Source organism: Argentina silus (assembly GCF_951799395.1).
Source record: "Argentina silus genome assembly, chromosome: 8".
Taxonomy (NCBI): Eukaryota; Metazoa; Chordata; class Actinopteri; order Argentiniformes; family Argentinidae; genus Argentina; species Argentina silus.
The window spans coordinates 5,367,860-5,390,924 of NC_139662.1; the positions used below are offsets into that span (position 1 = coordinate 5,367,860).

General features: G+C 41.6%; 1 protein-coding gene across 6 annotated transcripts in view; it reads left to right on the top strand.

Moving 5' to 3' along the window:
- The window catches only part of chl1a (cell adhesion molecule L1-like a), a 35,217-nt gene extending 13,446 nt beyond the window's left edge, over positions 1–21,771 (top strand). For 2 of the 6 annotated variants that reach the window (XM_083674915.1, XM_083674914.1), the window contains exons 2-26: positions 1,685–1,878; positions 2,374–2,482; positions 3,136–3,326; positions 3,472–3,594; positions 4,303–4,473; positions 4,755–4,784; positions 5,021–5,138; positions 5,284–5,465; positions 5,866–6,000; positions 6,228–6,368; positions 6,653–6,764; positions 6,958–7,124; positions 7,677–7,842; positions 8,205–8,329; positions 8,556–8,657; positions 8,932–9,129; positions 9,308–9,378; positions 9,600–9,822; positions 10,719–10,834; positions 11,011–11,215; positions 11,351–11,473; positions 12,869–13,051; positions 16,574–16,750; positions 18,291–18,363; positions 20,918–21,771. In XM_083674915.1, the coding sequence (XP_083531041.1) occupies positions 1,797–1,878; positions 2,374–2,482; positions 3,136–3,326; positions 3,472–3,594; positions 4,303–4,473; positions 4,755–4,784; positions 5,021–5,138; positions 5,284–5,465; positions 5,866–6,000; positions 6,228–6,368; positions 6,653–6,764; positions 6,958–7,124; positions 7,677–7,842; positions 8,205–8,329; positions 8,556–8,657; positions 8,932–9,129; positions 9,308–9,378; positions 9,600–9,822; positions 10,719–10,834; positions 11,011–11,215; positions 11,351–11,473; positions 12,869–13,051; positions 16,574–16,750; positions 18,291–18,363; positions 20,918–21,128 (3,534 nt within the window). In that variant the 5' untranslated portion in view covers positions 1,685–1,796 and the 3' untranslated portion in view covers positions 21,129–21,771. Of the gene's footprint in view, positions 1–1,259; positions 1,280–1,684; positions 1,879–2,373; positions 2,483–3,135; positions 3,327–3,471; positions 3,595–4,302; positions 4,474–4,754; positions 4,785–5,020; positions 5,139–5,283; positions 5,466–5,865; positions 6,001–6,227; positions 6,369–6,652; positions 6,765–6,957; positions 7,125–7,676; positions 7,843–8,204; positions 8,330–8,555; positions 8,658–8,931; positions 9,130–9,307; positions 9,379–9,599; positions 9,823–10,718; positions 10,835–11,010; positions 11,216–11,350; positions 11,474–12,868; positions 13,052–16,573; positions 16,751–18,290; positions 18,364–20,917 lie in introns of those variants that run through there. The other 4 variants (XM_083674916.1, XM_083674918.1, XM_083674917.1 and 1 more) reach the window with 4 other exon arrangements.
- Positions 21,772–23,065: the final 1,294 nt, after the last annotated feature.

Sequence of the window (23,065 nt, forward strand, 5' to 3'; positions counted from 1 at the left end):
ATTTTGAAGACCTGTGTGTGTGTGTGTGTGTGTGTGTGTGTGTGTGTGTGTTTGAGCTCCTGTCGTATAGGGATTAGTGGTATGGGGATCACACAGTCCTTCCCTTGCCTATTGGCCATGTAAGCACAATCCCTGGGGATTTGTGGGTTAAATATCCTGCCATGTGTTCTGGTAATTGATCCCTCTGCTCACCAAACAAATGCATGGTACTTTACCAGTTTACGTCCCAAGGACACACGTTTCAATACAATGCAAGAATGTATTGAATATAAACAAATCGATTGATTTGTTTTCAACTTGGGCCATTTGAGTCAATGTAAAATAGACAGGTATTACAGGACATTTGCTAGAGTTGCGTGATAATTTCCCTAATCCAACATGTTGGTTAGGTATTCTCCAAACAGAGGCTTTGTTACGGTTGAACCAGAGTTGCATCCTTGACAGGGGTCAAATGTTTTGTTGACTGACTCCCTCTTGTCAGGATCAACTAAATCTGCATAAAGACTCACATTCTGTTGCTATAGTATAAGCATGTCCCCTGCTTCGTATGTACTTACAGTAGGCTCTACTGTTTTCTGTTGGTTTTCGTAATTCAGTGCCACTGTCTTGAGGTGAGAGAGAGTTGTTATAGTGCTCCCTCTTAGCAATGCATGTGGTCCACTCTGAAAAACTGTGTCTGTTTTAAGTCAAAATGTACAGTGTAGATGGAAAGCACTGTAAACTAACTGCTAGTTATATCGGTTGCAAGACCTATCTATGGATATGATCCAAGTTCCTTTTGAATTCTGACCAACCATTCTTCTCTACTTAAAAAAGAAAAGAAAATTAAATCTAAATCCTTACTTAGAATATCGTGCTGTTTCCCAATTTGTTAATTGATTCCCAATTCAAGTAATCCCAGCCTTGGTGTACAGCAATTACCATATTAACCCCTATTACTTACCATGGCAAACACACACTGCTGAGGGCCCTGACCATATCTGTCCATTGTGGGTGGTTGGCATGAGATGAATAATTGGTTTGTGATTGGTCAGGGCAGCCTCCCACTCTTGTGACTAGAGGGATTAGTTTGTAGAGTGGCAGCCATTTGGCAACACCACTGTGGCTGAGTATTGTTTATTAGGAGACCCACAATACCCATGGGTTTACACCACTGTAGATAAACTTCTAAAGTTTACCACTTCAAGCAATCATCTCAGCCAGCAGCTTAGCGATGTGCCAATAGGGTTTACTCTAAGCATGCCAATCGATGTCACCAACCCAGCCTACAGTTCAAAGGGTAATCCTCAACAAGCACTGTTCCATGTTTCACTACAAAGATGTACTACACCAGTCTGAAAAGTGTGTGGGGTAGCTTTTAGCTTTTGAAGGAAGTTGTTACACAGTGAGGCAGAGCTTTTACCTGACTCCTTTTTACCTGACACCTATTTGTTCAAGCTTAGAATTTATATATACTGTATATTATAATATAATCAAGAGTAGGCATAGGCAACTCTGCATTCAATTATGACTTGTATGGGCAAAGCTAATGGCCCTCTGGGATATTAAAGATGTACTTTGCTCCATTAAAAAGATTTATTTTTATGCCTGTGGTGATGGGATAGAATGTAATTAAACATTTTTTGCATAGCTAAGGCGTTGCCTGCTGACAGTCCGCCCTGCTCCTGTGTCTCTGCATGTCTAGGTCCACCTCAGAGTGTTGACTGATTCCAACTGATCAGTTGGACCAAAGCTGTGGTGCTATCATTGGTACCATCTGCTCTCCTGGACTGCATTGACTCTGCGCTGGAGGGGTGATGAGGTCACAATGGAGCCTGGGCCTTGTTCTCCTCTTGGCCTTGACCTCCAGGACCGGAGGCCTCAACATCCCCCTGAAAGGTACAATAATTCTGAAGATATGCAGAATAACTTTGTCTGTAAGCACTTTTCATACATTGCGTTCAAAGCGGAAGAGTAATAGAGTAAATCTATGTCAAGTGAAGCTGTGAAGAGTGGAGAATGGTCCAGCTGCAAGGGAAAAACATTGATAGCCATAACTCATTTTGAGTATGTCAGCTTTAGCTATAGAAGGAGGTTGTTTTTTTGTATGAGTATTAATAGGTTAAAGTCTATGCATGCAGTATATGTACAGTAGTGCTGCAAGGGGGGGGGACGGGGTGATGGGGGGATAACATGCAGTGCAGACTTGGAATGTGTTGTTCGTTTAATCTCTGTCTGCCGTTCTGTTATATGATCAGACACGTAGCCTGGTTCTGCTGTGCCACACATGCTGACTTCTCAATATCAACTTTCATAGAGCTTCCATTTCCATTGGCATGCTTTTTTTTTTCATACTTAACCTTAAAACCTTAATGTGTCTTTTTCATGTTGCAGTGGAGCAGCCGCCGACCATAATAATGCAGACTCCTAGCCCGGTCATTGCCTTGCCCTTGGATGACAGTTTTACCATGAAATGTGAAGCCAAAGGCAACCCAGAGCCTGTGTAAGTGAGATGAACAGGATCAGCTGTTGGGTCTCCTTATTTATCCAGGTTTTTTTGTACAAATGATTCAGTTCAGGCCTTCCAAAGGGCCATACAGTGCACATAATAGCAACAATTGCGAATGCAGACCAGTAATATAAAAAAAAAAAAAAAATCTGGAAACTATATTGATTTAGAGATGGAGTCACGCTTGATTACAAGAGTAAGCATGCCGGCTAGTAATACCCTTTAGATGTAGGAGCCCTGCTACATCTTTATAAAGTCCACCATATGACATGAAAACATCCATTGGCATGAATGTCAAACTCAAGTTTCCATCTTACTGCATGCATCAACTACACATACAGTATTACCATACATCAGCCTTCAGCTGTTGATACCAGTTGACATTTTAATTTGGTGCTACTTTATTAAATGCTAATAATATAAATGAATAAATAATAATAATAATAATAATTTGGTGCTATTTGATGATTATCAAGACATTATGAATTGCTAATAAATGGTATGTTTTTTTCCGTTATTCTCACACATGATGATATGAATAATGAATATGGCATGCTAATGAGTGTAAGTTGAATCAAAATATGATGAACTTCACCATTATCTTATTTGTAACAAAGCATTAAAGAGGAGTTGTGTTGCCCCAACAGGTACAAATGGACTAAAGATGACCAGGCCTTTGACCCAAGGACTTTTGACTCCAGGATCAAGAATGAGGAGAACAATGGCAGTTTTGTGATGCACAACATAAATCTTGCTGTGTTCCAGGGGAAGTATAGATGCTATGCCTCCAACAAGCTGGGAACAGCTATATCAGAGGAAATTCTACTTATTGTGTCCAGTAAGTCACTTTTGTATTGCTACTCTTATGATATCAAAATCTTCCAACAAATTATTTTCACAAAAGGCTTGTGAGAGAAAGACAAAAAAAGTTAATACTGTATATTGTATTTTCATTTTCTTTAATATACTGTACCCTTCTTCAGGCATTCCAAAGTTCCCCAAGGAGAAGATTGAGCCAATCGTTGTTGAGGAGGGCCAGCCTGTGATTTTGGAGTGCAACCCTCCAGAGGGCATTCCCCCACGCCAGATCTACTGGATGTCTATTGGTGAGTACACGCACACACGCACACACGCACACACGCACACACACACACACACACACACACACTCACACACTCCCATGTTCTCTCTATCGGTTTCAATTAAAATTGAATGGAGCAGGTTTATCCTCAGTTTCTCTGTTGGACATACAGTCTTTTTTTCTCATTACTGACAAAAGAGGGCTTGTCTGAATGTTCATCTCAGAGCTGTCTGAAGTGCTGTCTCGATGGAGATAAAGTCTAGCGCTAGGCCAAACTGAAATTTGACCCTGATTTTGACCGTTATCTTTTGGATGTCTATTAAATTGGTATGCTTTTTAAATAGTTGAAAGCAACTAGCTTCTCATAAAAAAAAAGTGGATGATGAACAGAAGGGGAATATATTTATGATTCCTAGAGAGCAATAATGTTGGAAACTAATCATTATCATTAATCATTAAATCATTAATGTAATCTAGGTTTTTACCTTGAGGTAAAACTAAATCACAGACGATCTCACCAAGAGTCCACATGAGTCATGTGAATGGATAAACCAACCAACGTCACACTGGTACAGTGACCTGGGTCTAACATAAAAGCTCCATCCAACCAAACATCTCCCTACAATTATTTATAAAGAGAAACTCTTAAGGGCATTTACTTAATGGTAGCCATATGTTTCAGGTGTCTCTTTCACGCTTAGTCATGTGACCCGGATGTCTCTTTTGCCTCCAGGCCTGAAGCATATTGCCCAGGATAACAGGGTATCCGTGGGTCACAATGGGAACCTCTACTTCTCTAATGCTTTGGAGAAGGACAGCAGGAATGACTACTGCTGCTACGCGGCTTTCTCAGCCATACGCACCATTGTCCAGAAAACTGCCATGTCAGTGGTCGTCAAGAACTGTAGGTTTTCTATGAACTAGTTTATCCTTAGACTCTTGTAAGGATCTGAAGCCATTTGATTATATAAGTAAGAGGGCAAGGTTGATCTACTGTTCCACCGTCTTGCTTATAACTATTCAAATTCTTTCTGATCTACACATGTCTAGGGTTTAGGGTCATGGGATGTATTGGTAACATGTTCGGAGACGTTCAGGAATCTCTATTATGTTGGTGTTGGCCAGATGTCTAGAAATACCTTTATTTGATCAAGAATTTTCAACCTGCCTTTCTTTACATTGCAGTAAAACTTGACAGTGACACGGATGACAGTGGTGAGTTGTTTTGACATCAGTTTAATTCATCACAATTAATAATGCACCACTATATATGATTTAGCGGACAAAGTATTTCCATATTTTTGATTCCATGTGCAATATTGTAAAAAGGATATTGTCTCAATACATCAACGAAAACACTCAAGTGTGGACAAAGACATTGCTTTGCACATGTCAGTATCTCCCCATCCTACTGCTACTCATGTAACTCTGCTTTTTTCTGCCCTCCTAAGCTGATGCCAAGGCCACACCAGAGAGAAGACCTAGCCTCCTTACTCCCTCTGGTGTTTACTCAGAGATATCGCTCATTAAAGGAGAGAAGCTGTTGATGGAGTGTATAGCAGAGGGATTGTAAGGAGACTTAGCTTATTTCAATGAATGGATCTGTTAATAAACAATGTTATTATGTGATTATTTTTAGTATAATGTATTTATCAGTTATGTATATCCCAATCATGCCTCAAAATTAAATTGTCTCTTATCTTGTTACTTTTAGTCCCACTCCTGTGGTGGAATGGATTAAAATAAGACAGAAGCTACCGGAACGGGCAAATATCCAAAACTTTGGGAAACATTTGACAATATCTAATGTTGGAGAAGAGGATAACGGGAAGTACATGTGTAAGGCGAGGAACTCTGTGGGGGAGATCGTCCACAACTTTTATGTGACAGTAGAAGGTGAGTGAACTGAGCTGGGTGATGTTATTGTAGGATTAACTGTGTTCTGTTTTTGTTGTTGTTGTTGTTGTGAGACCTTCTGTATGTTGAAAATGTTAATAAAAAAAAATAACTGACCTGGATTAGATGTACACAACACAAACAACAACAACATGTTTTCCATTTGATACCTGTTCAAACAGAGTTAGAATAAATCAATAGTGCTTTTCACCTTACGAAATCTCCTACATCATTTGTAGCTTTGCACTTAGTCATGTCAGAGTTTCTGAAGAGAACAATGTATCTTGTAAGAGTACTGTATGTTAAGATTATTTAGCATTTTATCAGACCAAAGGCTAGTGTTGGCTATTTTACGGTTTCTGTGACATAACTTGACGAAGACTTTCTCAACATGTCACAGAGCCTCCAAAATGGCTACCGGAGCCCCCTAAGGGTCAGCTGGCTGTGATTGGCTCTGATGTGCACATAAAGTGTTCTGCCACGGGGAAGCCACGCCCTGCTATCACCTGGAGGAGGAATGGACAGCTTTTGGACGGTGAGTGAGATTCCCCAAAGACCCTCGACCCCCTGACCACCATCACTGCCATTCACCTCAGGGTCACCCCATTTTACTTGACTATATGACAATGGTCTTATTTCATTGCGTCATTTGAACCCAATCTCTCCATTTCAGTTGAATGTGGATCAGGATCTTGCTTAGCGCACTAAAGAGTCTTTGACCATGAATACTGAGCACAAGCCTGTCTTTTTCTGCTCGTTCAGATGACCCTTCATTCCAAAGACGAGTGTTTAATGACACTATAGTGCTGCACAAGGCCAGGCCAGACGACAGTGCTGTCTACCAGTGTGAGGCCTCCAACAGGCACGGGACCATCCTGGCTAACGCTAACGTCATGGTCATGAGTGAGTACATTAGCACTGGGGATGTAGCTATAGCTACTGTGTGTGTGTGTGTGTGTGTGTGTGTGCGTGTGCGTGTGACTGTGCGTGTGACTGTGCGTGTGACTGTGCGTGTAACTGTGCGTGCTTGTGCAGCTATGTGTACTACTGTGTAGCTGCAACACCACTGCCGGCAATGAAAACATAGATGATACGACTACACTCTTGGAACCCTTTTTTCCAAGAGTGTACTGATATCATACAATGGACCATGGTAATGTGTTTGCTACACTTCTCTTCCCCCACAGATATGCCCCCTCTGATGCTAACTAAGAACTATCAGGAGTATGCAGTGGTGCAGGGAGGGAACATCCTCATGGACTGTGCAGTCTTCAGCTCTCCTTCACCCACCATCTCCTGGTGAGTTGAGCCACCAGGATATCTCTCCTCCACTTTTTAAGTCTAAAGGTGGTAACACAACCCCCTTTACTCCCATAAAGTTAAAGTGTGCAGGATTTTAGTCTTTATTTATGGACTACATTTCTCCAATTATCAAGATACATGATCAGGAGAATGAACATTCCAACAACAACTAACTCTTATATCCTCCTAGGAACAAGAATGACACTGCAGCAACTGTTGAAAGGGAACGATTATCTGTCTCCAAGAACGGATCACTGCAGATCAACAATGCAGAAAAAGAGGACAGCGGAGAATATGTATGTTTTGCCAACAATTCAGAAGGAAAATCAGCAATCATCGCTTCACTGGATGTAAAAGGTATTTCAGCACTATGGACAGCGCATTGAGCTACCACACAGTTGTACATTTTTCCACTACAAAATCAGAGTGGTTTATCACTTAGGCCTAGAGTTTTTTCTGGTTAGATCATCTGGTCAGGAAAAACTCTCTGCCTTATTTATGATTTTTAAAAGGTATCTGTCTTCAATAGTTTATCTTTTGTTACCTCTATTTTGCAAGAAGACTGGATAGGTGAAACCCAGGGATTGTCTGGCTTGCAGCCATAATGCTTTTACCTCCAGTATATTGTCCTTTCAGGTCACTGGTGACAGGAAAGGTAACAAGAAAATTAAGCTATTTATAATCATTAGGACAGTTCAATTTAGCCAACCTTGCTGTGTCACTCCTTGTCACTTGTGAACTGTCCAGGGAAACTCCTAGCAGCATTAACAAGTTATCAACAAAATTCTCCTCTCACTCATTTCACTTGTGTGGATATGTACATGCTTTAGAATTAAACTAAACCGCAGGACATTAGATGGTAAGAGCACAACATATTTTGTAATCACCCACTACATGTATTTGTTTTAGACCCTACCAAAATCGTGGAGCTTCCCCAGGACTTGCAGATACAAAATGGCACAACAGCACAGCTGACCTGTAAAGCAGAATATGACAAATCTCTAAGTAGGGACTTTGAAATAGTGTGGAGGAAAGATGGGAAGGAGATCCCCCTAACCTTCACAAAACACTCCAGGTAAGATGCTCTGGTGGGATTGTTATCCAGCATTGGAGTAATCACACAGTTATAGAGGGTAGCTGTTGGAATTGGATTATCTCACAAATATTCAAAGACACTAAAGTTTATTTGTAGGTAGACATTACTTGAGTCTTTCCTGACCACTAGATCTGACCAGGAAAAAATCTAGGCCTCAAGTCATATGGTCTAGAGTCTCGGGTCTAGAGTTTTTCCTGGACAGGTCGCTTGGTTAATGAAAAAGACCCTCTACATTTACATTATTTTGTGTGCTTTAAGAATCACAGATGTACCACCCATTGTGTAGAATGTATAAGTATCAATATCATATATTTAGCAATATACTGTATTCTTATTATGAGGTACTTCCTGGATGATGGGATCCTGCAGATCATCAGTGTGAACCAGCATGACCAGGGAACATACACATGTATTGCCAGAACAACTCTTGACGAGGACACTGCCTCGGCAACGGTCACAGTCCTAGGTAAGCACCGCTAAAGGAACATCTAGAATAGTTGATAACCTTCAAAATAGATATTGTTGCACTGTTCTTTTAAAGATTTTACAATATTTTAAATTGCTCTGTGGCTTGAATTGTTTTTATTTGGATTCCCATTAGCTATTAGTTATTTCAGCAATAGCTACTCTTATGTGATTGTTATTACATGTTATTATAGTGTTATTATGATGTTGCTGCTGTGTGTTTTCAGATGTACCTGATGCTCCTGTGGATCTGGTGTTGTCTGAATACAAGAGTCGGAGTGTACATTTGACCTGGGTACCTGGCAATGACCACAACAGCTCTGTAACTGGTAAGAAGCTAGATACACCAATTAACCTGGCTCTGTTTACCTGTGGGACTAGGAGGGAAATATCTCAATTTGATCAGAGTTCCAATGGAAAAATAGCTCCTTCATAACTACTGACACTGTTATGTAAGTGATGAATGTAAAATATATGCACAAATATATACTGTACCGTCCACATACAGTACGTATAATCTCAATACACTGTTTACATACATGATGTCTAAATGGATATTGTGTGAATGTGTCATTGATATATGGAATGTGTATGTGAGCACAGAGTTCATAGTGGAGTATGAGGAGAGCCAATGGGAACCAGAGAACTGGAGAGAACTACAGCGAGTCCCTGGTAACCAAGTCACAGGGGAGTTGACGCTTCACGGGCACCTCGACTACCAGTTCAGGGTGTACGCAGTTAACGCCATTGGGAGAGGGTCCCCCAGCAAGCCCACGGAAAGATACAAAACCTTTCCTGCAGGTCAAACTCTCACTCACTATTCCATGTTATTGGCCATTTATTATGGTTATGTGTGGGACTAGGAGGGAATGTGTGGGACTTGTTCTGTTACATTGATGGTTCTTCTCCTCTGCCCAAGCCCACGTTGAATTCTAGGTTTCAATTAACATATTGTACTGTTGTCTCTTCATCCCAACAGCTCCTGATAAGAATCCAGAAAACATCAAGATCCAGGGACATATGCCCCATCAAATGGATATCAGTTGGGAGGTGAGTTAGATGTGACATCATAGATATAATTATGTCAAACACACACACATACACACACACACACACACACACACACACACACACACACACACACACACACACAAAGAAGAGTATGATTACTGCTATCTAAGATGAACATGTCTAACATGTTGTTTATACAATATATTGTAAATACAGTATATGCCACAAAATGTTACATTTTGTATCCTGCTCTGTTCCAGCCACTGTTGCCTGTGGAGCACAATGGGCCAGGCCTGGAGTACAAGGTGAGCTACAGGAGACTTGGTGTGGAGGACGTGTGGAAGGAGCATCTGGTCAAAAGACACTCCTTTGTTGTCAAGAACACCCCAACGTTTGTCCCATATGAGATAAAGATCCAGGCCAGGAACAGCCACGGTTGGGGCCCGGAACCCAAAGTAGTCACAGGGTACTCTGGGGAAGACTGTGAGTAACGGACCATAGTGTTTCTTAAGAGTCAATTCTATGTGCTTGGCCTTTTCCCGGTCTGTTAGTCATCTTGTGCTCAAGTAAAGAAGGTCAGATTTTGTAACAAACCCAGTGATTGAGAGAGGCATTTTGAACTTTCTCCTCTTCTCCTGTGCATCAGTGAATCCATGTTATTTTCATAGTCTACTAAACCTACTGGTGTCATGTCTTCTCCATCTTAATTGCTTAGCTTTTTTTCTGCATTTGTTCTGTTACAAATGACCTATTAGCCAAACTAGTTTTGCTCAATCAGAAACAATGATTCATTATGATTAATAATGATTAATCCCACCCCATATTCTTGTCTTCAGTTTTCTTTTGGCATTGCCTGCGGGATAATGTATCAGGTTAGGTTCCTACCGTTTATTTTTTGTAGGTTTATTTCACGTAGTCACATACCCTCCCGTCAAAACTGTTCAGTAGAAGACATCAGCAGGTGACCGTTGCAGAGAGCAGGCATGTCAATTACCTCTTCTGCCTGAAAGCAGTAGGAGATTTGTAGCATTTCTTAGTTCTCTACTGTAACGTCCCCCATGTCCCCAATACCGACCCTCCATAGTTGTAGAACATAGCACATAAGTGATGTATTTCTTTGTTTACGTTTGTATTTCTATATCCTATAGCTACCTATCCTTTATGAATATGTGTGTATGTACAGTATAGTACTGTACCCGAGGAGGTGTGTAGGTGGGTGGGTGGGCAGGTGTGCATGCATGCATGCATGCGTGTGTGCGTGGGTGGGTGGGTGGGTGGGTACGTGGGTGGGTACGTGCGTGTCTGTGTAGTATGAGCGTGTGTGTGTGTGTGTGTGTGTGTGTGTGTGTGTGGAACTGATTCCTGCCTGTCCTCCCCAGTGCCTACAGCGGCTCCGCAGGACGTGGCTGTTGAGGTGGTCAACACCACCCTGCTCAGGGTCAGCTGGACCAAGGTTGCCCAGGACACAGTGAGAGGTCATCTAGGGGGCTACAACGTGAGTGCTCAGGTTTCCCTTTCATATGAAGTCACCCCACACTTCACCAGCCCCTCAGCCCACCCAAAGAGGTTTATCGATGTGTCTCTGTCTCTGTCTCTGTCTCTGTCTCTGTCTCTGTTTCTCTCTCTCTCTCTCTCTCTCTCTCTCTCTCTCTCTCTCTCTCCTTGTGACAGGTACACTGGCTTAGGATGAGGAGTCTCCTGCATTCTGACAGAATTCCAGAAGAGAAACATTCCCTGTCGTTCCTGGGGAACAGGAGCCATGCCATGGTGCCAGACCTCAGGCCTTTCTCTGAATACAGACTGACCGTTAATGTCTTTAACAAGAAGGGCAATGGCCCCAACAGCAACACCGTCACCTTCCAGACCCCGGAGGGAGGTGAGTATTGGCCTAGATTTGTTAAGCTTCTACTCCAAGCTTTACAGTTGTTTTAATAGAACAGAAAAAGAATAGTGAAATAAAAAGAGAAACACACAGAAATGTGGTAATGTCTGTCTTTCTATGTGTGGATAGTTCCTGAACAAGTGCCCATCCTCACGGCCTCAAACGCCCAGACAGACTCAGTCACCCTGGTGTGGGGACCTCCCTTTGAGGCCAACGGTATCCTCACTGGTTATCTGCTACAGTATCAGCTGAGTAAGTACTGTACAGTATACCTGCTAAATGATACACACACACACATGTGCACACACACGCACGCACGCACACACACACACACACACACACACACACACACACACACACACACACACACACACACACACACACACACACATGTGCACATATGTACAGTAAACAACACTTATTTTAAGTTAACAGCCACTAATCATTCATTCCTCGCTGCCCCATACAGTATAGTACAGCTTTCTTTTTTCTTAATAGCACTATACAAACCTGCACTAGATGGCACTGTTCAATACTGAGTGCAAAACTTTGGTCTGTCTGTATTGAAAGCTCAGCTGTATGGGTACTGCCCATACATAGACCGTTCTACAGGCAGAATTCATTGCATTGCATTTTTTCTTTCTTCGAATTCCACTTACAATACTCAATCAAAAGAAGAGGAGTGCTACAGTACTGTTCGTAGCTCCTTCAAAATCGAGTCATGACTTCCATTGCATTTAAGATTCTTGAGCATTGATTCTCCTCTAAAACCATTCATGTCTCTTATGATAAGGAGTACAGTGAGGGAGAGAGGCTTTCATTATGTTCATTCAATTTTCAAACTGCCTGCTCTTTAAAGGCTGACATTTCGGGAGTCTTTTGTATGCGAAATGTGAGGGGGGGAGACACTCCCTGCGCCTACTGAGTCAGTCTACCACTGAATACCAGCCAGACTCCTTTCTCACTGTGTTTCATCAGATAGCAGCATTTTACTGATATTACCATACTGTAAGATCTAATAATAAGTCTACGGGGAATACAAGAACTGTACATTAGAGCTGGTTTAGAGGAATAAATGCGGTATATCTTCAGGAAAATCCCACTGGAACGTTATCAAACCGTATTATATATCCCACAACATACTGTGTTGTACTGTACTTTACACACATTACACACTATACGTGTTCTACACCTCCTTTTCAGAGTGACTCAAAGTAAGTGGAACCCAGCATCCGTCTCTCACTTCACATTTAGCCTGACATATTTCAGGTGCCATGACACGTTGCCACAATCACGTCACGTTGCGACAATCACTCACACAATATTTCTTTGCAAACACCATTACTCACGTGAGGAAGTGACAGCTTCAGAGTTGTGAGCAGCTAAACCTGTTAGTTAGCTAAACCTTTCCCCATCACCTTACATTGAACATGAAATATCACGACTGGGGTGTGAGCTTCCTCTTCTTCTATGGTGGTTTTAGGGTGGTTGGCACCCAATGTTGAAGGCGTGTGAGCTGATGGAAATGACATACTGTATGTTGTGTATAAGCTTCTACATCTTCCTTTGTAGAGTTATTTGGTGGTTGGAAGCCAATTTTGATGGCGTATGAGCTAACAGACAATGACGTACTGTATCTCTCCATAGTTAATGAGACGTTGGACGTGGTGAGCGATGTGCAGGAGGTGAACGTGAGTGGGGCGGACACCACCCAGTGGGTGCTGCAGGGCTTGAGGGAGAGCAGCCTCTACAGGTTCTACCTCAGTGCCTGCACCCGGGTGGGCTGCGGACCCCCGGTAGCGCAGGAGGGCAGCACGGCCACCCAACCACGTGAGTATCCAATCCTGATCAGGGGTCAGAGGTCATGAGCGAGGGAGTCGAGGGAGGCTGGGTCTGTTGGTGCAGGATTTCCTTAGGCCTGCAGACATTGTTTTACTAAAGTGGCTTTAATTAATATCAAGCCAAGTTATACAACTGCAGTAAACAGTTCGAGCACACAGTCGTATTAAACAACCGCATTGAAAGTTAGTGATAAAACAACTTCCTTATCCTGTTCTTGAGGGTGCTTCTGTGCCTGTCTGTCGATAGTGAACATAGAGTAGAATAGGGCTCTCAGTGGAATTAAAAATGAACCTCTGCCCTGAGGGCAAGTCAGTCACTGCAGTCAGCTGGTTCATGGCTAGCATTAGGGGCGCTGGGACACACTGGCTGCAGTCCGATTCTCTGTCCTTCTCCAGAAGTGTACACTCCCTCATGTGGATTTATAATGAATGGATCAGTGTAAGAATGATGACAGAAACTCCTCCTTCCTATAGCCCATGCTTACACCAATCCGATGCTTTTAAATGCATGAGGGGAAAGGTTGAGAATGCGACCGTAAACCATTGAGTTTAGTGATATTACCGGAATAGGGCATGACAGCGTGGCGCCCTCTAGGAGTTGATGCTACGATCAAGCATTTACATTAGCACAGCTCTTGTTCTCCATGACCACAGTGCATGCTGCTGCTAGTCATCTCACTGTATTTTGAAACTTTAATAAGTGGTCGAAGTCATTGACTGGCGAGATCGCTAGCCGAGTTTCAATGGTCTACATCAGTTCCTGATTGAAAGGCCAGCATGAATACCAGCAGACAATGTCGTTCCTTGAGGACAGAGGCTGTCTGGTGTGTGTGTGTGTGTGTGTGTGTGTGTGTGTGTGTGTGTGTGTGTGTGTGTGTGTGTGTGTGTGTGTGCGAGTTAGAGAAAGAAAGTAAGTGAGAGAAAGTGAGAGAAAATGACAAAAAGTGAAGAGGGAGAGATATGAGTGAGAAAGAAAGAGAGGGAGAACTACTGTACCGCCATTCATTTAGTCTCCTCCTCCTCATGAGATACATGTAACAGTTGCAGAGAAAATGGCTGTGTGTTGCATTGAATACTGAAAAAACGACTCCCATCTAACTCCCAAAGAAAGTCAGTCTCTCCAGAGATTCAATTTTAATCTCTCCTATAACTCATTTCAACATGCTTGTTTTATTCTAAAGGATTATTTTTTTATATATATGAATGAATTGAAAAATCACTGTGTAGGCTACCATTCTGCTACTGTACGGCATTTGATATATTTCAAGCACTTACTCATGCTTTAGAATTTGACTTATAGTATTATACTGTAGGTAAATAAAACCTTGTGTAATGTCATATTGCTACAGTAAGTCCTGTGTGTGTATAGGCTATACGTTATTGGTGCATTATAACTGTGTGTCTGGTGTTTGGTTTTGCCTATGCCCTGAGACTAGCTGTTCTCATCTCTGTAATATGGAGCCTTATTTGAACTCTTCTCTTTCTGAAGATTTCTCCACCACTCCAGCTGTGGCCCCCAGTGAGAGGAGTACGTACAGTATGACTATCTGCAGCCTCCAGAGCTTGCCGGATAGAGATAGTGGTAGAGCCAGTTGTAGTAGTAGCAACATTTGCACCATTAAACGAGAATATCACTAAAAACATTTAGTATATACTGTATATTTCTCATCAGTCCACCTTTGATATGGTCCCAAAATATCATTACTATTCGCATACAAGCCTAATAGATATCCTAATTGAAAGCCTATATTTACCTCCTGGAATAGTCTCATGATTGTGCTTTGTGTCAAAATGCATCATCATGAGACTTCCAGGAAGTAAATATAAGCTTGCTATCAGGATATCTATAAGGCTCACAAGTGCAAAATAAGGATATTTTGTGACTATACTAAATCATTTGTGTGTAGGAACAGTATCTTTAGCTCTAATAGCATTTCAGATCATGGTAATTGTAGTTATTGTAGTAGTAGTACTATTTATATTTGTTGTTGTTGTTGCAGTATTACTAACAACCGTAGTTATTATGGCCATATAATAGTAGAAATATAGGAACATATTTCATAGAATACACAGAAACTCAAGCTTTATCTTCAATTTCAGGGCAGAACTGCTCTCTCTCTTCTCCCAGCCCTGTCTCTGTCTCTGTCTCTGTCAATGCAACTCTACCCTCCTTATGTATATGACACAAACTCACATCCACTTTTATATTCCTTGCTGTATTGTGGGTACAATTGATGTTAATGTTGATTTGCATAACATTAATGCAGTCTTAGACATATAGTAGTAAGATCTATTTAGATTTTACTGCATGGTGGTGTGTCAGAAATGTCAGCTTAGGCATTAGAGAAGCCCAGATGACTCCCCATCATGATATATCTGCCCCTAAACTAACTCCAACTTCACGCCACAGAGTCTTGGCTGCCTTTTGCTTTTGAACTGCCTCCTTGAAGGGTGCCTGGTGGCTGCAGTGTTCTGGAGTTGTGGGATCCTATTTGCCTCAACTAATCCTCTTTGCTGCCGCCTCTCTTCTCCCCCTCTCTTTTCTCTCCTCCTTTCTTCTATATTTATCAGTTCCAGCCTTGTTGAACGTAAGCTCTTATGTGAGTGACACCTTTGCAAAAATCAGCTGGACTACCAGGGAGGAGCAACAAGACTTTCAGCTTTATGTTGCTTATATGAATAACCGTAAGCTTATTTCTACCCCCACTGCTTAGTATTGATAAAAAAATAGACTGTAGGTGACATGATACTGTGTTGCTTGTTTTGGAAGTAGGCGCATGCCAGGCATATGACAAAATACTGACAGTGCTGATCCGAGCCGACTGCTACTGTCATAGTCACTTGCAAATATGTGTACATTTCTTTTCTCTAGAATGTAAACAATGCACTTTAAACTTTTCACCGTTTAAATGGTGTAGGAATTGGCTTTTCTTTACGCTGCTAGCTTAAATATTCTAACACTTGATGGTTATGCGCCTCCTGTGCTATAGGTGAAGGTAACTGGCAGATGTCAGAGGCGGTAAACACTTCTACAAATTTCCTGGTGATTAAAGGCCTGGAACCGGAGACTGTGTACACCGTGCGCCTCATGGCTAAGCAGTGGCTCTATAACGCTAGTATTTTTGAAGATGTTATCCAAACCAGGGTCAAAGGTGAGAGGAGAATAGAGCTTAGTGGGCATTTTGTAGTGATCATCTATCATTCCATCATTCCAGTGATAGCATCATTCCATCATTCCAGTGATGGCATCATTCCATCATTCCACATCGATATTCCACAGCGGTGAAATGTGCTCGTTCTTTATTCCTACTTTATATGTGTCTGTATTTTTCCATTATTTTTGAAATGATCAACATGTTCAACCAAGGGAAAGAGAGAAAAAAAAATCGATGAAGGGATATCATTGTTCAAATACCAAGCAGTTTTGTTTCTGTTATATGAGATAAAGTTGTTACATGAGTGTTTCAGGGCATTGTCAGACTAACTCTGTTGGGGGGGGGTTGATGGGAAGGTTTGGCCGGTCTCCATGGCAGCATCTCTACCCAGGACTGGTTCATCGGGACACTGTGCGCCGTAGCCCTCCTCACCCTCGCCGTGCTTATCGCCTGCTTCGTCAGGAGAAACAAAGGTGGCAAATACGCAGGTACACCACCTCCTCCGCGACCAGACATGTCCTCCAACAACCAAGGTCAGTTTGTCTTTGTCAGTAATTAGGGTCCATTCCTGCACAGTTCTGGAAATGAACTGCCGTTCATCTCATGAATTGAACATCATCCCCCATTATTTTTTGATGTGGCTCCATTCATTTTTTTCTCCAATTCATGAAGAAAATGTCAGTTCATTTCCAGACTGAGGAAAATCTAAATGGATCCCAACCCTGACCGTCTGTCAGGTACCTTCACCTGTGTGGGAATGTTCTATACATGCATCTATGCATGTGGGAAATCAAGCAAACCCTGTTCAGCCCCTTGTTTACTATGGGTGAGGTCGTAGAGCAAGTAAAGGACCTACTTTTTTGTCCCAGTGTTTTCTATGAGCTCTCCTCCTTGGCCCCTCTTATGTTCCACCAGGCACTGCTGATTACACTGCTTGTCAAACAGACAGGTTGGAATCAGCCTAGCTTTGTTCTCCACACTCTGCTTCTTCACCTGCAACACCCCGGCTCTTCCCCCTGCCTTTGTGCTCTCGTCTCAAGCTTGTGTCGGGCTCATCTTCGGCTCACAAAGGTGCTGCTGTCGCCCACGCTTCTCTCACTCTCTCTCTCTCTCTCTCTCTCTCTCTCTCTCTCTCTCTCTCTCTCTCTCTCTCTCTCTGTCTCTGCCTCTGTCTCTGTCTCTCTTGCTCCCCCCTACCTCGCCTGGGGGAGCTGTTGACATGAAACACTGAATATTTCATCAGCTGCTTGGATTCTCTCCTTGCCTTGTCCTGTATGCTTTTTATGAAACCAATCTTTTGTCTTTCTCGAAAGCACCTCCATTTAATCATATTTACGCAAGGAGCTGTTGGAAAATCACCTGGAGCAGGCAAAGACACAAAGGGGGCCTAATGCATTTAGGGTCATTTGATGATGTTGGCCACTAGCTGGTTCAAATCCTCCTGAGGTTTTGAGTGTAAGAATGTTCCATATTTTCTTTTTTTACTCTACACTCAATCAGTTAATCATGTCATACAAACAATGGAACCATAATTGGCTATTTTGTTTTGCTTCAAGAGACCATTATATTCAAATGAATTTTCAATTGGCTAATTCGACAACCAATCAGAGGACGTTAACATCTGACTGGGATCCTGAGATGGGTGTACCAGACATTTTTCATCTGATGAGACAATTATGTTCATCTTCCCTTTATGCTAGCAGCACTCTGTCAGCAGCACAGTTAAATGCCTCACCTCAGGCGGATTTTATCATAGAGATATATCAGATCTTCCCTACATGCATCTCTATGGATTTCAATCTGTCACTCATCTTCCTAGGGCTGGCATCCAATCAAACATATACTGCTATAAACCTACATTGTATTGTTAAATATAATTCATCCTTTACCACAAAAATGCCTTGTTCAAGTAATATAACGAGTGAGTAAATTGTCTAATCAAAACTATCATGTTGATTTTATTTAGTAGAATATGCTACAGGTAGTGATTTGGTGTTGATATAGTTATATTGTCGTAAGAGAATGATCAGTTGGTATAGTCATATGATAGTAACAGGTTCTATCATCCTTCAGTGAAAGAGAAGGAGGACCTCCACCCTGACGAAGAATCCCAGGGAATGAATGATGATTCCTTCTGTGAATACAGGTGAGCTTTCTGATTGGTCCACGAGAGTGGTGTGTATGTAGACAGCAATATGCCTATGTTCATAATTAGATCAATATATTTCAGCAATATAAAATATTAAGGTTAAAAGGCAATTAGGACAACTTTCATTATTCTCATGATGACATTTCTGTGTATTTCTCTTGTCCTGAAACCTTACATGCATGCGCTTTGCCCTGATCAGCACAGAACACAACACTCAACACTTAACGGACGACGAAGTAAAAATATGATTGTGTATTTGGTGCTACTGTGCGTGTCTGCAGTAGCTTTGTGTGTGTGTGTGTGTGTGTGTGTGTGTGTGTGTGTTTACTTTAAAATATGTGCTTTAAAATGTGATTGTGGTAGAAACAAGCAGGACAAAAGACTCAAAGGAATCTGAAATTCCAAGCTGCCCAAAATGATGCCAAGAATGGTCAAAAGCAAAACGTAAAATGCAATTGCCCACAAGTCATCACAAGTCAGTGATGCGTTTCCATCTCTGTCATCTCACTGTGACAGTGGGATGCCCAGTCTGAGGTACAGCAGATGAGGCCTAGAGTGTTGGATCCAGATCAAAGCTCTAAATGAGCTGGGACTCAAAAGCACTCTGCAACCATTCTATCGTAGTATGGGTGGTCGCATCGGAACCATTGGGCATGGTCATGTGTGGCTGGCATGATAAATCAATTGCATTCAAAAGAGGATGAAAGGTTTGTCAGATGAAAATCATTCCTGAAAGGCATGTGACATAATCTAAATCTATACACAGGTACATTATCTGGAAATAGATTACTGTTACTGTATCAAGCGTCTCAGAAATGCACATGGTGCTACTTTAAGGTATATTAACAAAAGCAAGTTGTCATTACCTCAAAAGGTGTCCTTACTTGTTATACGCGGGTAGACTAGGAGTTACTGATAGATGACGTGGCGTGTGCACACACATTTCAGGTGATGAGAGATGTTCTTCACACAATGTTCCTCCATACCGGTTGGATAGGGATGGCATTTTTGTTACTAACCTCATTAGGCATGCCAGCACCCCATCTTTGGGACGTTTTTTTGCGCTCTCTGAAGAAATTAAAATAATCCTTGTGCTTTTTGGTAACAGGAAAAATGCCGTGGTGTAATTACTGGCCGTCAAATTATCCGTTTTTTCAATTATCACAGGCCTTTTTTAAATCTTGATGTTCTCAATGCGTTTATATTTGAAAAGGGATTCCTTTTCATAAGTCTACATTCATGCCTTGGGTATTGATAACAAATAACTGATTCAGAATCTACAATTTGTCTTACTTTCTCTTGAGGTCCGCTGCAGACGCAACAGCAATTTTTTATATATCAACCATTAGTTGCCTAGGCTACTTGATCATGGCAGTTTGCAGTGTTAGCTTGCCTGAGACTGATGAGCCAGTGAGGTTACAATGTTGGATGTGCGTATAGCTTATTACTTTTCTTATTGAGGCTGTTACTTATCAACAATCAAAGCAATGGAACTGTTGAGTAACAAGATATGTGTCCGTCAATGGAAAGCCTGTTTGGTAAAATTGTGGTTTGGCATGCCCGTGCGGTGGGCAAACAATCTGGCTGCCGCCGTTTATTCTCGCTGCAGCCGAGGCAGACAGTATCGACAGACTGCTCTGTCCTATTGAAAGACTGTTGTCTCAATAATTAGTCGTGCCATTGATTTTTGTTGCCGCCCATTGTTGATGGCAACTCGGCAAGTATGGACATATCCGTCTAGTATTAAACATGTCATGTTATGAACATGCATTAATTCTCTCTTGAAACACACTATGTGTTATGAATGCTTAATACAACAGAGAGAGAGAGATAATGGGAGGCATGACCAGACATTGATGGGGCTGGGGGTATTAGTGAGAAGCGATGAGAAATCCTTGGTTTTGAGGTGACCCTCTGTCTTGTAGAGAGACACCTGTGAGCTGGCCAGTTGCCCAGTCTTAAATTGGCATCTAATCTCCTTGGCCCACTCGCCATTCCCTCTGGGAATACTAGGAATGACAGGCTGTTTGTCTGGGATTGCATACAGCCCCCCCCCCCCCCCCCCCTCTCTCTCTCTCTCTCTCTCTCTCTCTCTCTCTCTCTCTCGCCCTCTCTCTCTCTCTCTCTCTCTCTCTCTCTCTCTGTTTGGAATGAGCAGCACTCTGGCAATTTCCATCGCCGGCTCTAAAGAGATTTGAAATTGCCTTCAGTCCTGAAGCCTTGGCAATTAGCAATTAGTGAAGTGAAGTGATTGTAGCATGCCCTCCACTCCCTTACCCGCTTTCCCCCCACCCGTTGTGCTCTATAGAAACTATGCTAGCTTGTTCTGTGTGTGTATGTGTGTGTGTGTGTGTGTGTGTGTCTGTGTCTGTGTCTGTGTCTGTGTCTGTGTCTGTCTGTGTCTGTGTGTGTGTGTGTGTGTGTGTGTGTGTGAGAGCCAGCTTGCGCACGCGTGTGTGTATGCCTGCTCGTGTGTGTGTGTCTGTGTCCGCCTGCATGTTTGTGCGAGCAGCAGAAGTGAGCCTCTGTCTCTTTGTGCTGTGTGTGCCAGTGACAGTGATGAGAAGCCACTGAAGGGCAGCCAATGTTCCCTGGACAGAGGGGACAGTGTCACTGGGGACAGTCCGGCCGACAGTCTGGCCGACTACGGGGACGAGGAGGACCAGTTTAACGAAGACGGCTCGTTCATCGGCCAATACTCAGACCACAAACACAGGGGGTCCGTAGGGGAGTCCAACGGACCCAGTCCAGTCATTGCTTGAAAGGACTATAATACCTCCATCTTGGACTTTATTCTGAAAGAAAGCAGCAAACAACTAAATGAATGGCATCATTTGAGTGATGCATGATTTTTATAAGAAGTGTTCCATACCTATCAATCACAATCTTCCACAATGCATATTGATTTTATAACTCCACACTGTTATGGATTTGGATCCAATCTCAAATTTGTATTCATACTGCTGTTGCCTGGTTTAAACCTCCACTGTGTCAATATGTAGATAATCCACAGGTGCATCGGTAGACATATAGTACATACAGTATTCTCTGCACTCTTATTTACAGTAATATTGTGTACATTTGATAAACTATATAATTAACAACACAATGCACTGTAAGATACGACTACAGCATGACTTTCATAAAAGGGTTGAGAACAGATATTGAGGGATAGCATTCTTTACTTAATTACTACTGTGCCTACTTTTGTATATTTCTTTTTCATAATGTTAATATTTCACAACTTGTACATATTGTAGAAAACTACACAGAATTGTTGTTGTTTGTATGGACATGTGTGAATGGTATTGTGCTTGATTACATTTTGTAATGTTGATTCTAATGTGCTTTTGTAAGAATATTTTAGCATCAAACAAATTAAAGTTGAAAGATGGTTATGTTGAAGTTTACCTCATTTTGCTTAAAGTTGAGATACTGATGTACAGTGTTGTTGTTTTTATATTGGCGTTATCAGTTCAAGAGTGAAAAAGTTGAGTAATCTGAGAAAACATATTATTTTTAATATATACATATATTATTTTTTTTCATTTCATGACTTCTCAACACAATCACCTGCAAGCGGGACATTTGAAGAATGCAGTTCCTTTGGTTTTAAATCCAATAATTGATTAAATATACACAGTAGTAAGGCTGTTTTGGCAGGCATCAAACCATCTTCCTTAGTTTGAGATCCTGACCCATCAAAGGTGCTATTTTCTTTTTTTGTTTTTAAATGGAGGGAAATCTGAGCTCTACTTTAGTTCAGATAATTGGAGCCAGTCTCTTGACTTTAGGCGTAGTTGACCGCAAAACCATTGCCAAATGATCACGTCACTCTTTTTTTTTGTAGTTTTGAAGTAAAACTCCTTATAGTTGCCTATCTTTACTGTCTTGACAGAGTGCCAAGTTAGCGTTTTTCAATCAGTATTTTCAGAATACAAATCATGGGGTTATTTTAAAATCTCTCATCTTGTCTATGAGAAAACTACCAGCTTTTACACTCTCCCATTAACTTTACTTCTGGAAAGATAGTATCATGCAAAGCTTGGCTTGCACTTATACAAACCAGAGGGTTTTCAAGGGCATTCTGTGGTTCCAACGTGGATTTGAATTAGACAGATTCTGTGGAATCTTAGCATTTGAAAATAAACTTACAGTCAATGAAAAATTCAGTGCTTTCAGAGCTCTGCTTTTTTATCCTGTTTTATTACCACAAGTAGGATTTTATTTATCCTTGATGAATATTTCAATAAAATGCATTATTCATGCTGATTCACTGTATGTATTTCAGAGATATCCTCTAAATATTTTGAGGATTTGCACTATATTTGACCTTTGAATATTCTGCCACATTTATATAATATGTATGCCTCTTTTTACTTAATACGCTTATGATTGGTGTTGTCATATTGCATTTTTATAAGAAGTGTTCCATACCTATCAATCACAATCTTCCACAATGCATATTGATTTTATATATAAGCCTTGGGAGCAAGGCTTGAACTTGGTAAGGTAAGCAGACTACCTACAGTAGTTGGCTGTGGCCATTGGACATACCCACTTGGCAGAGGTGAGAGTGCTTACATCTGGCACTATGATGATGCTTTTTAACAATGAACTGGCATTAAGAATGAGCCTATATCAAACAACAGATAACAGAAAATATGACATTTCAATTGGACCAGATGATTTACAATGA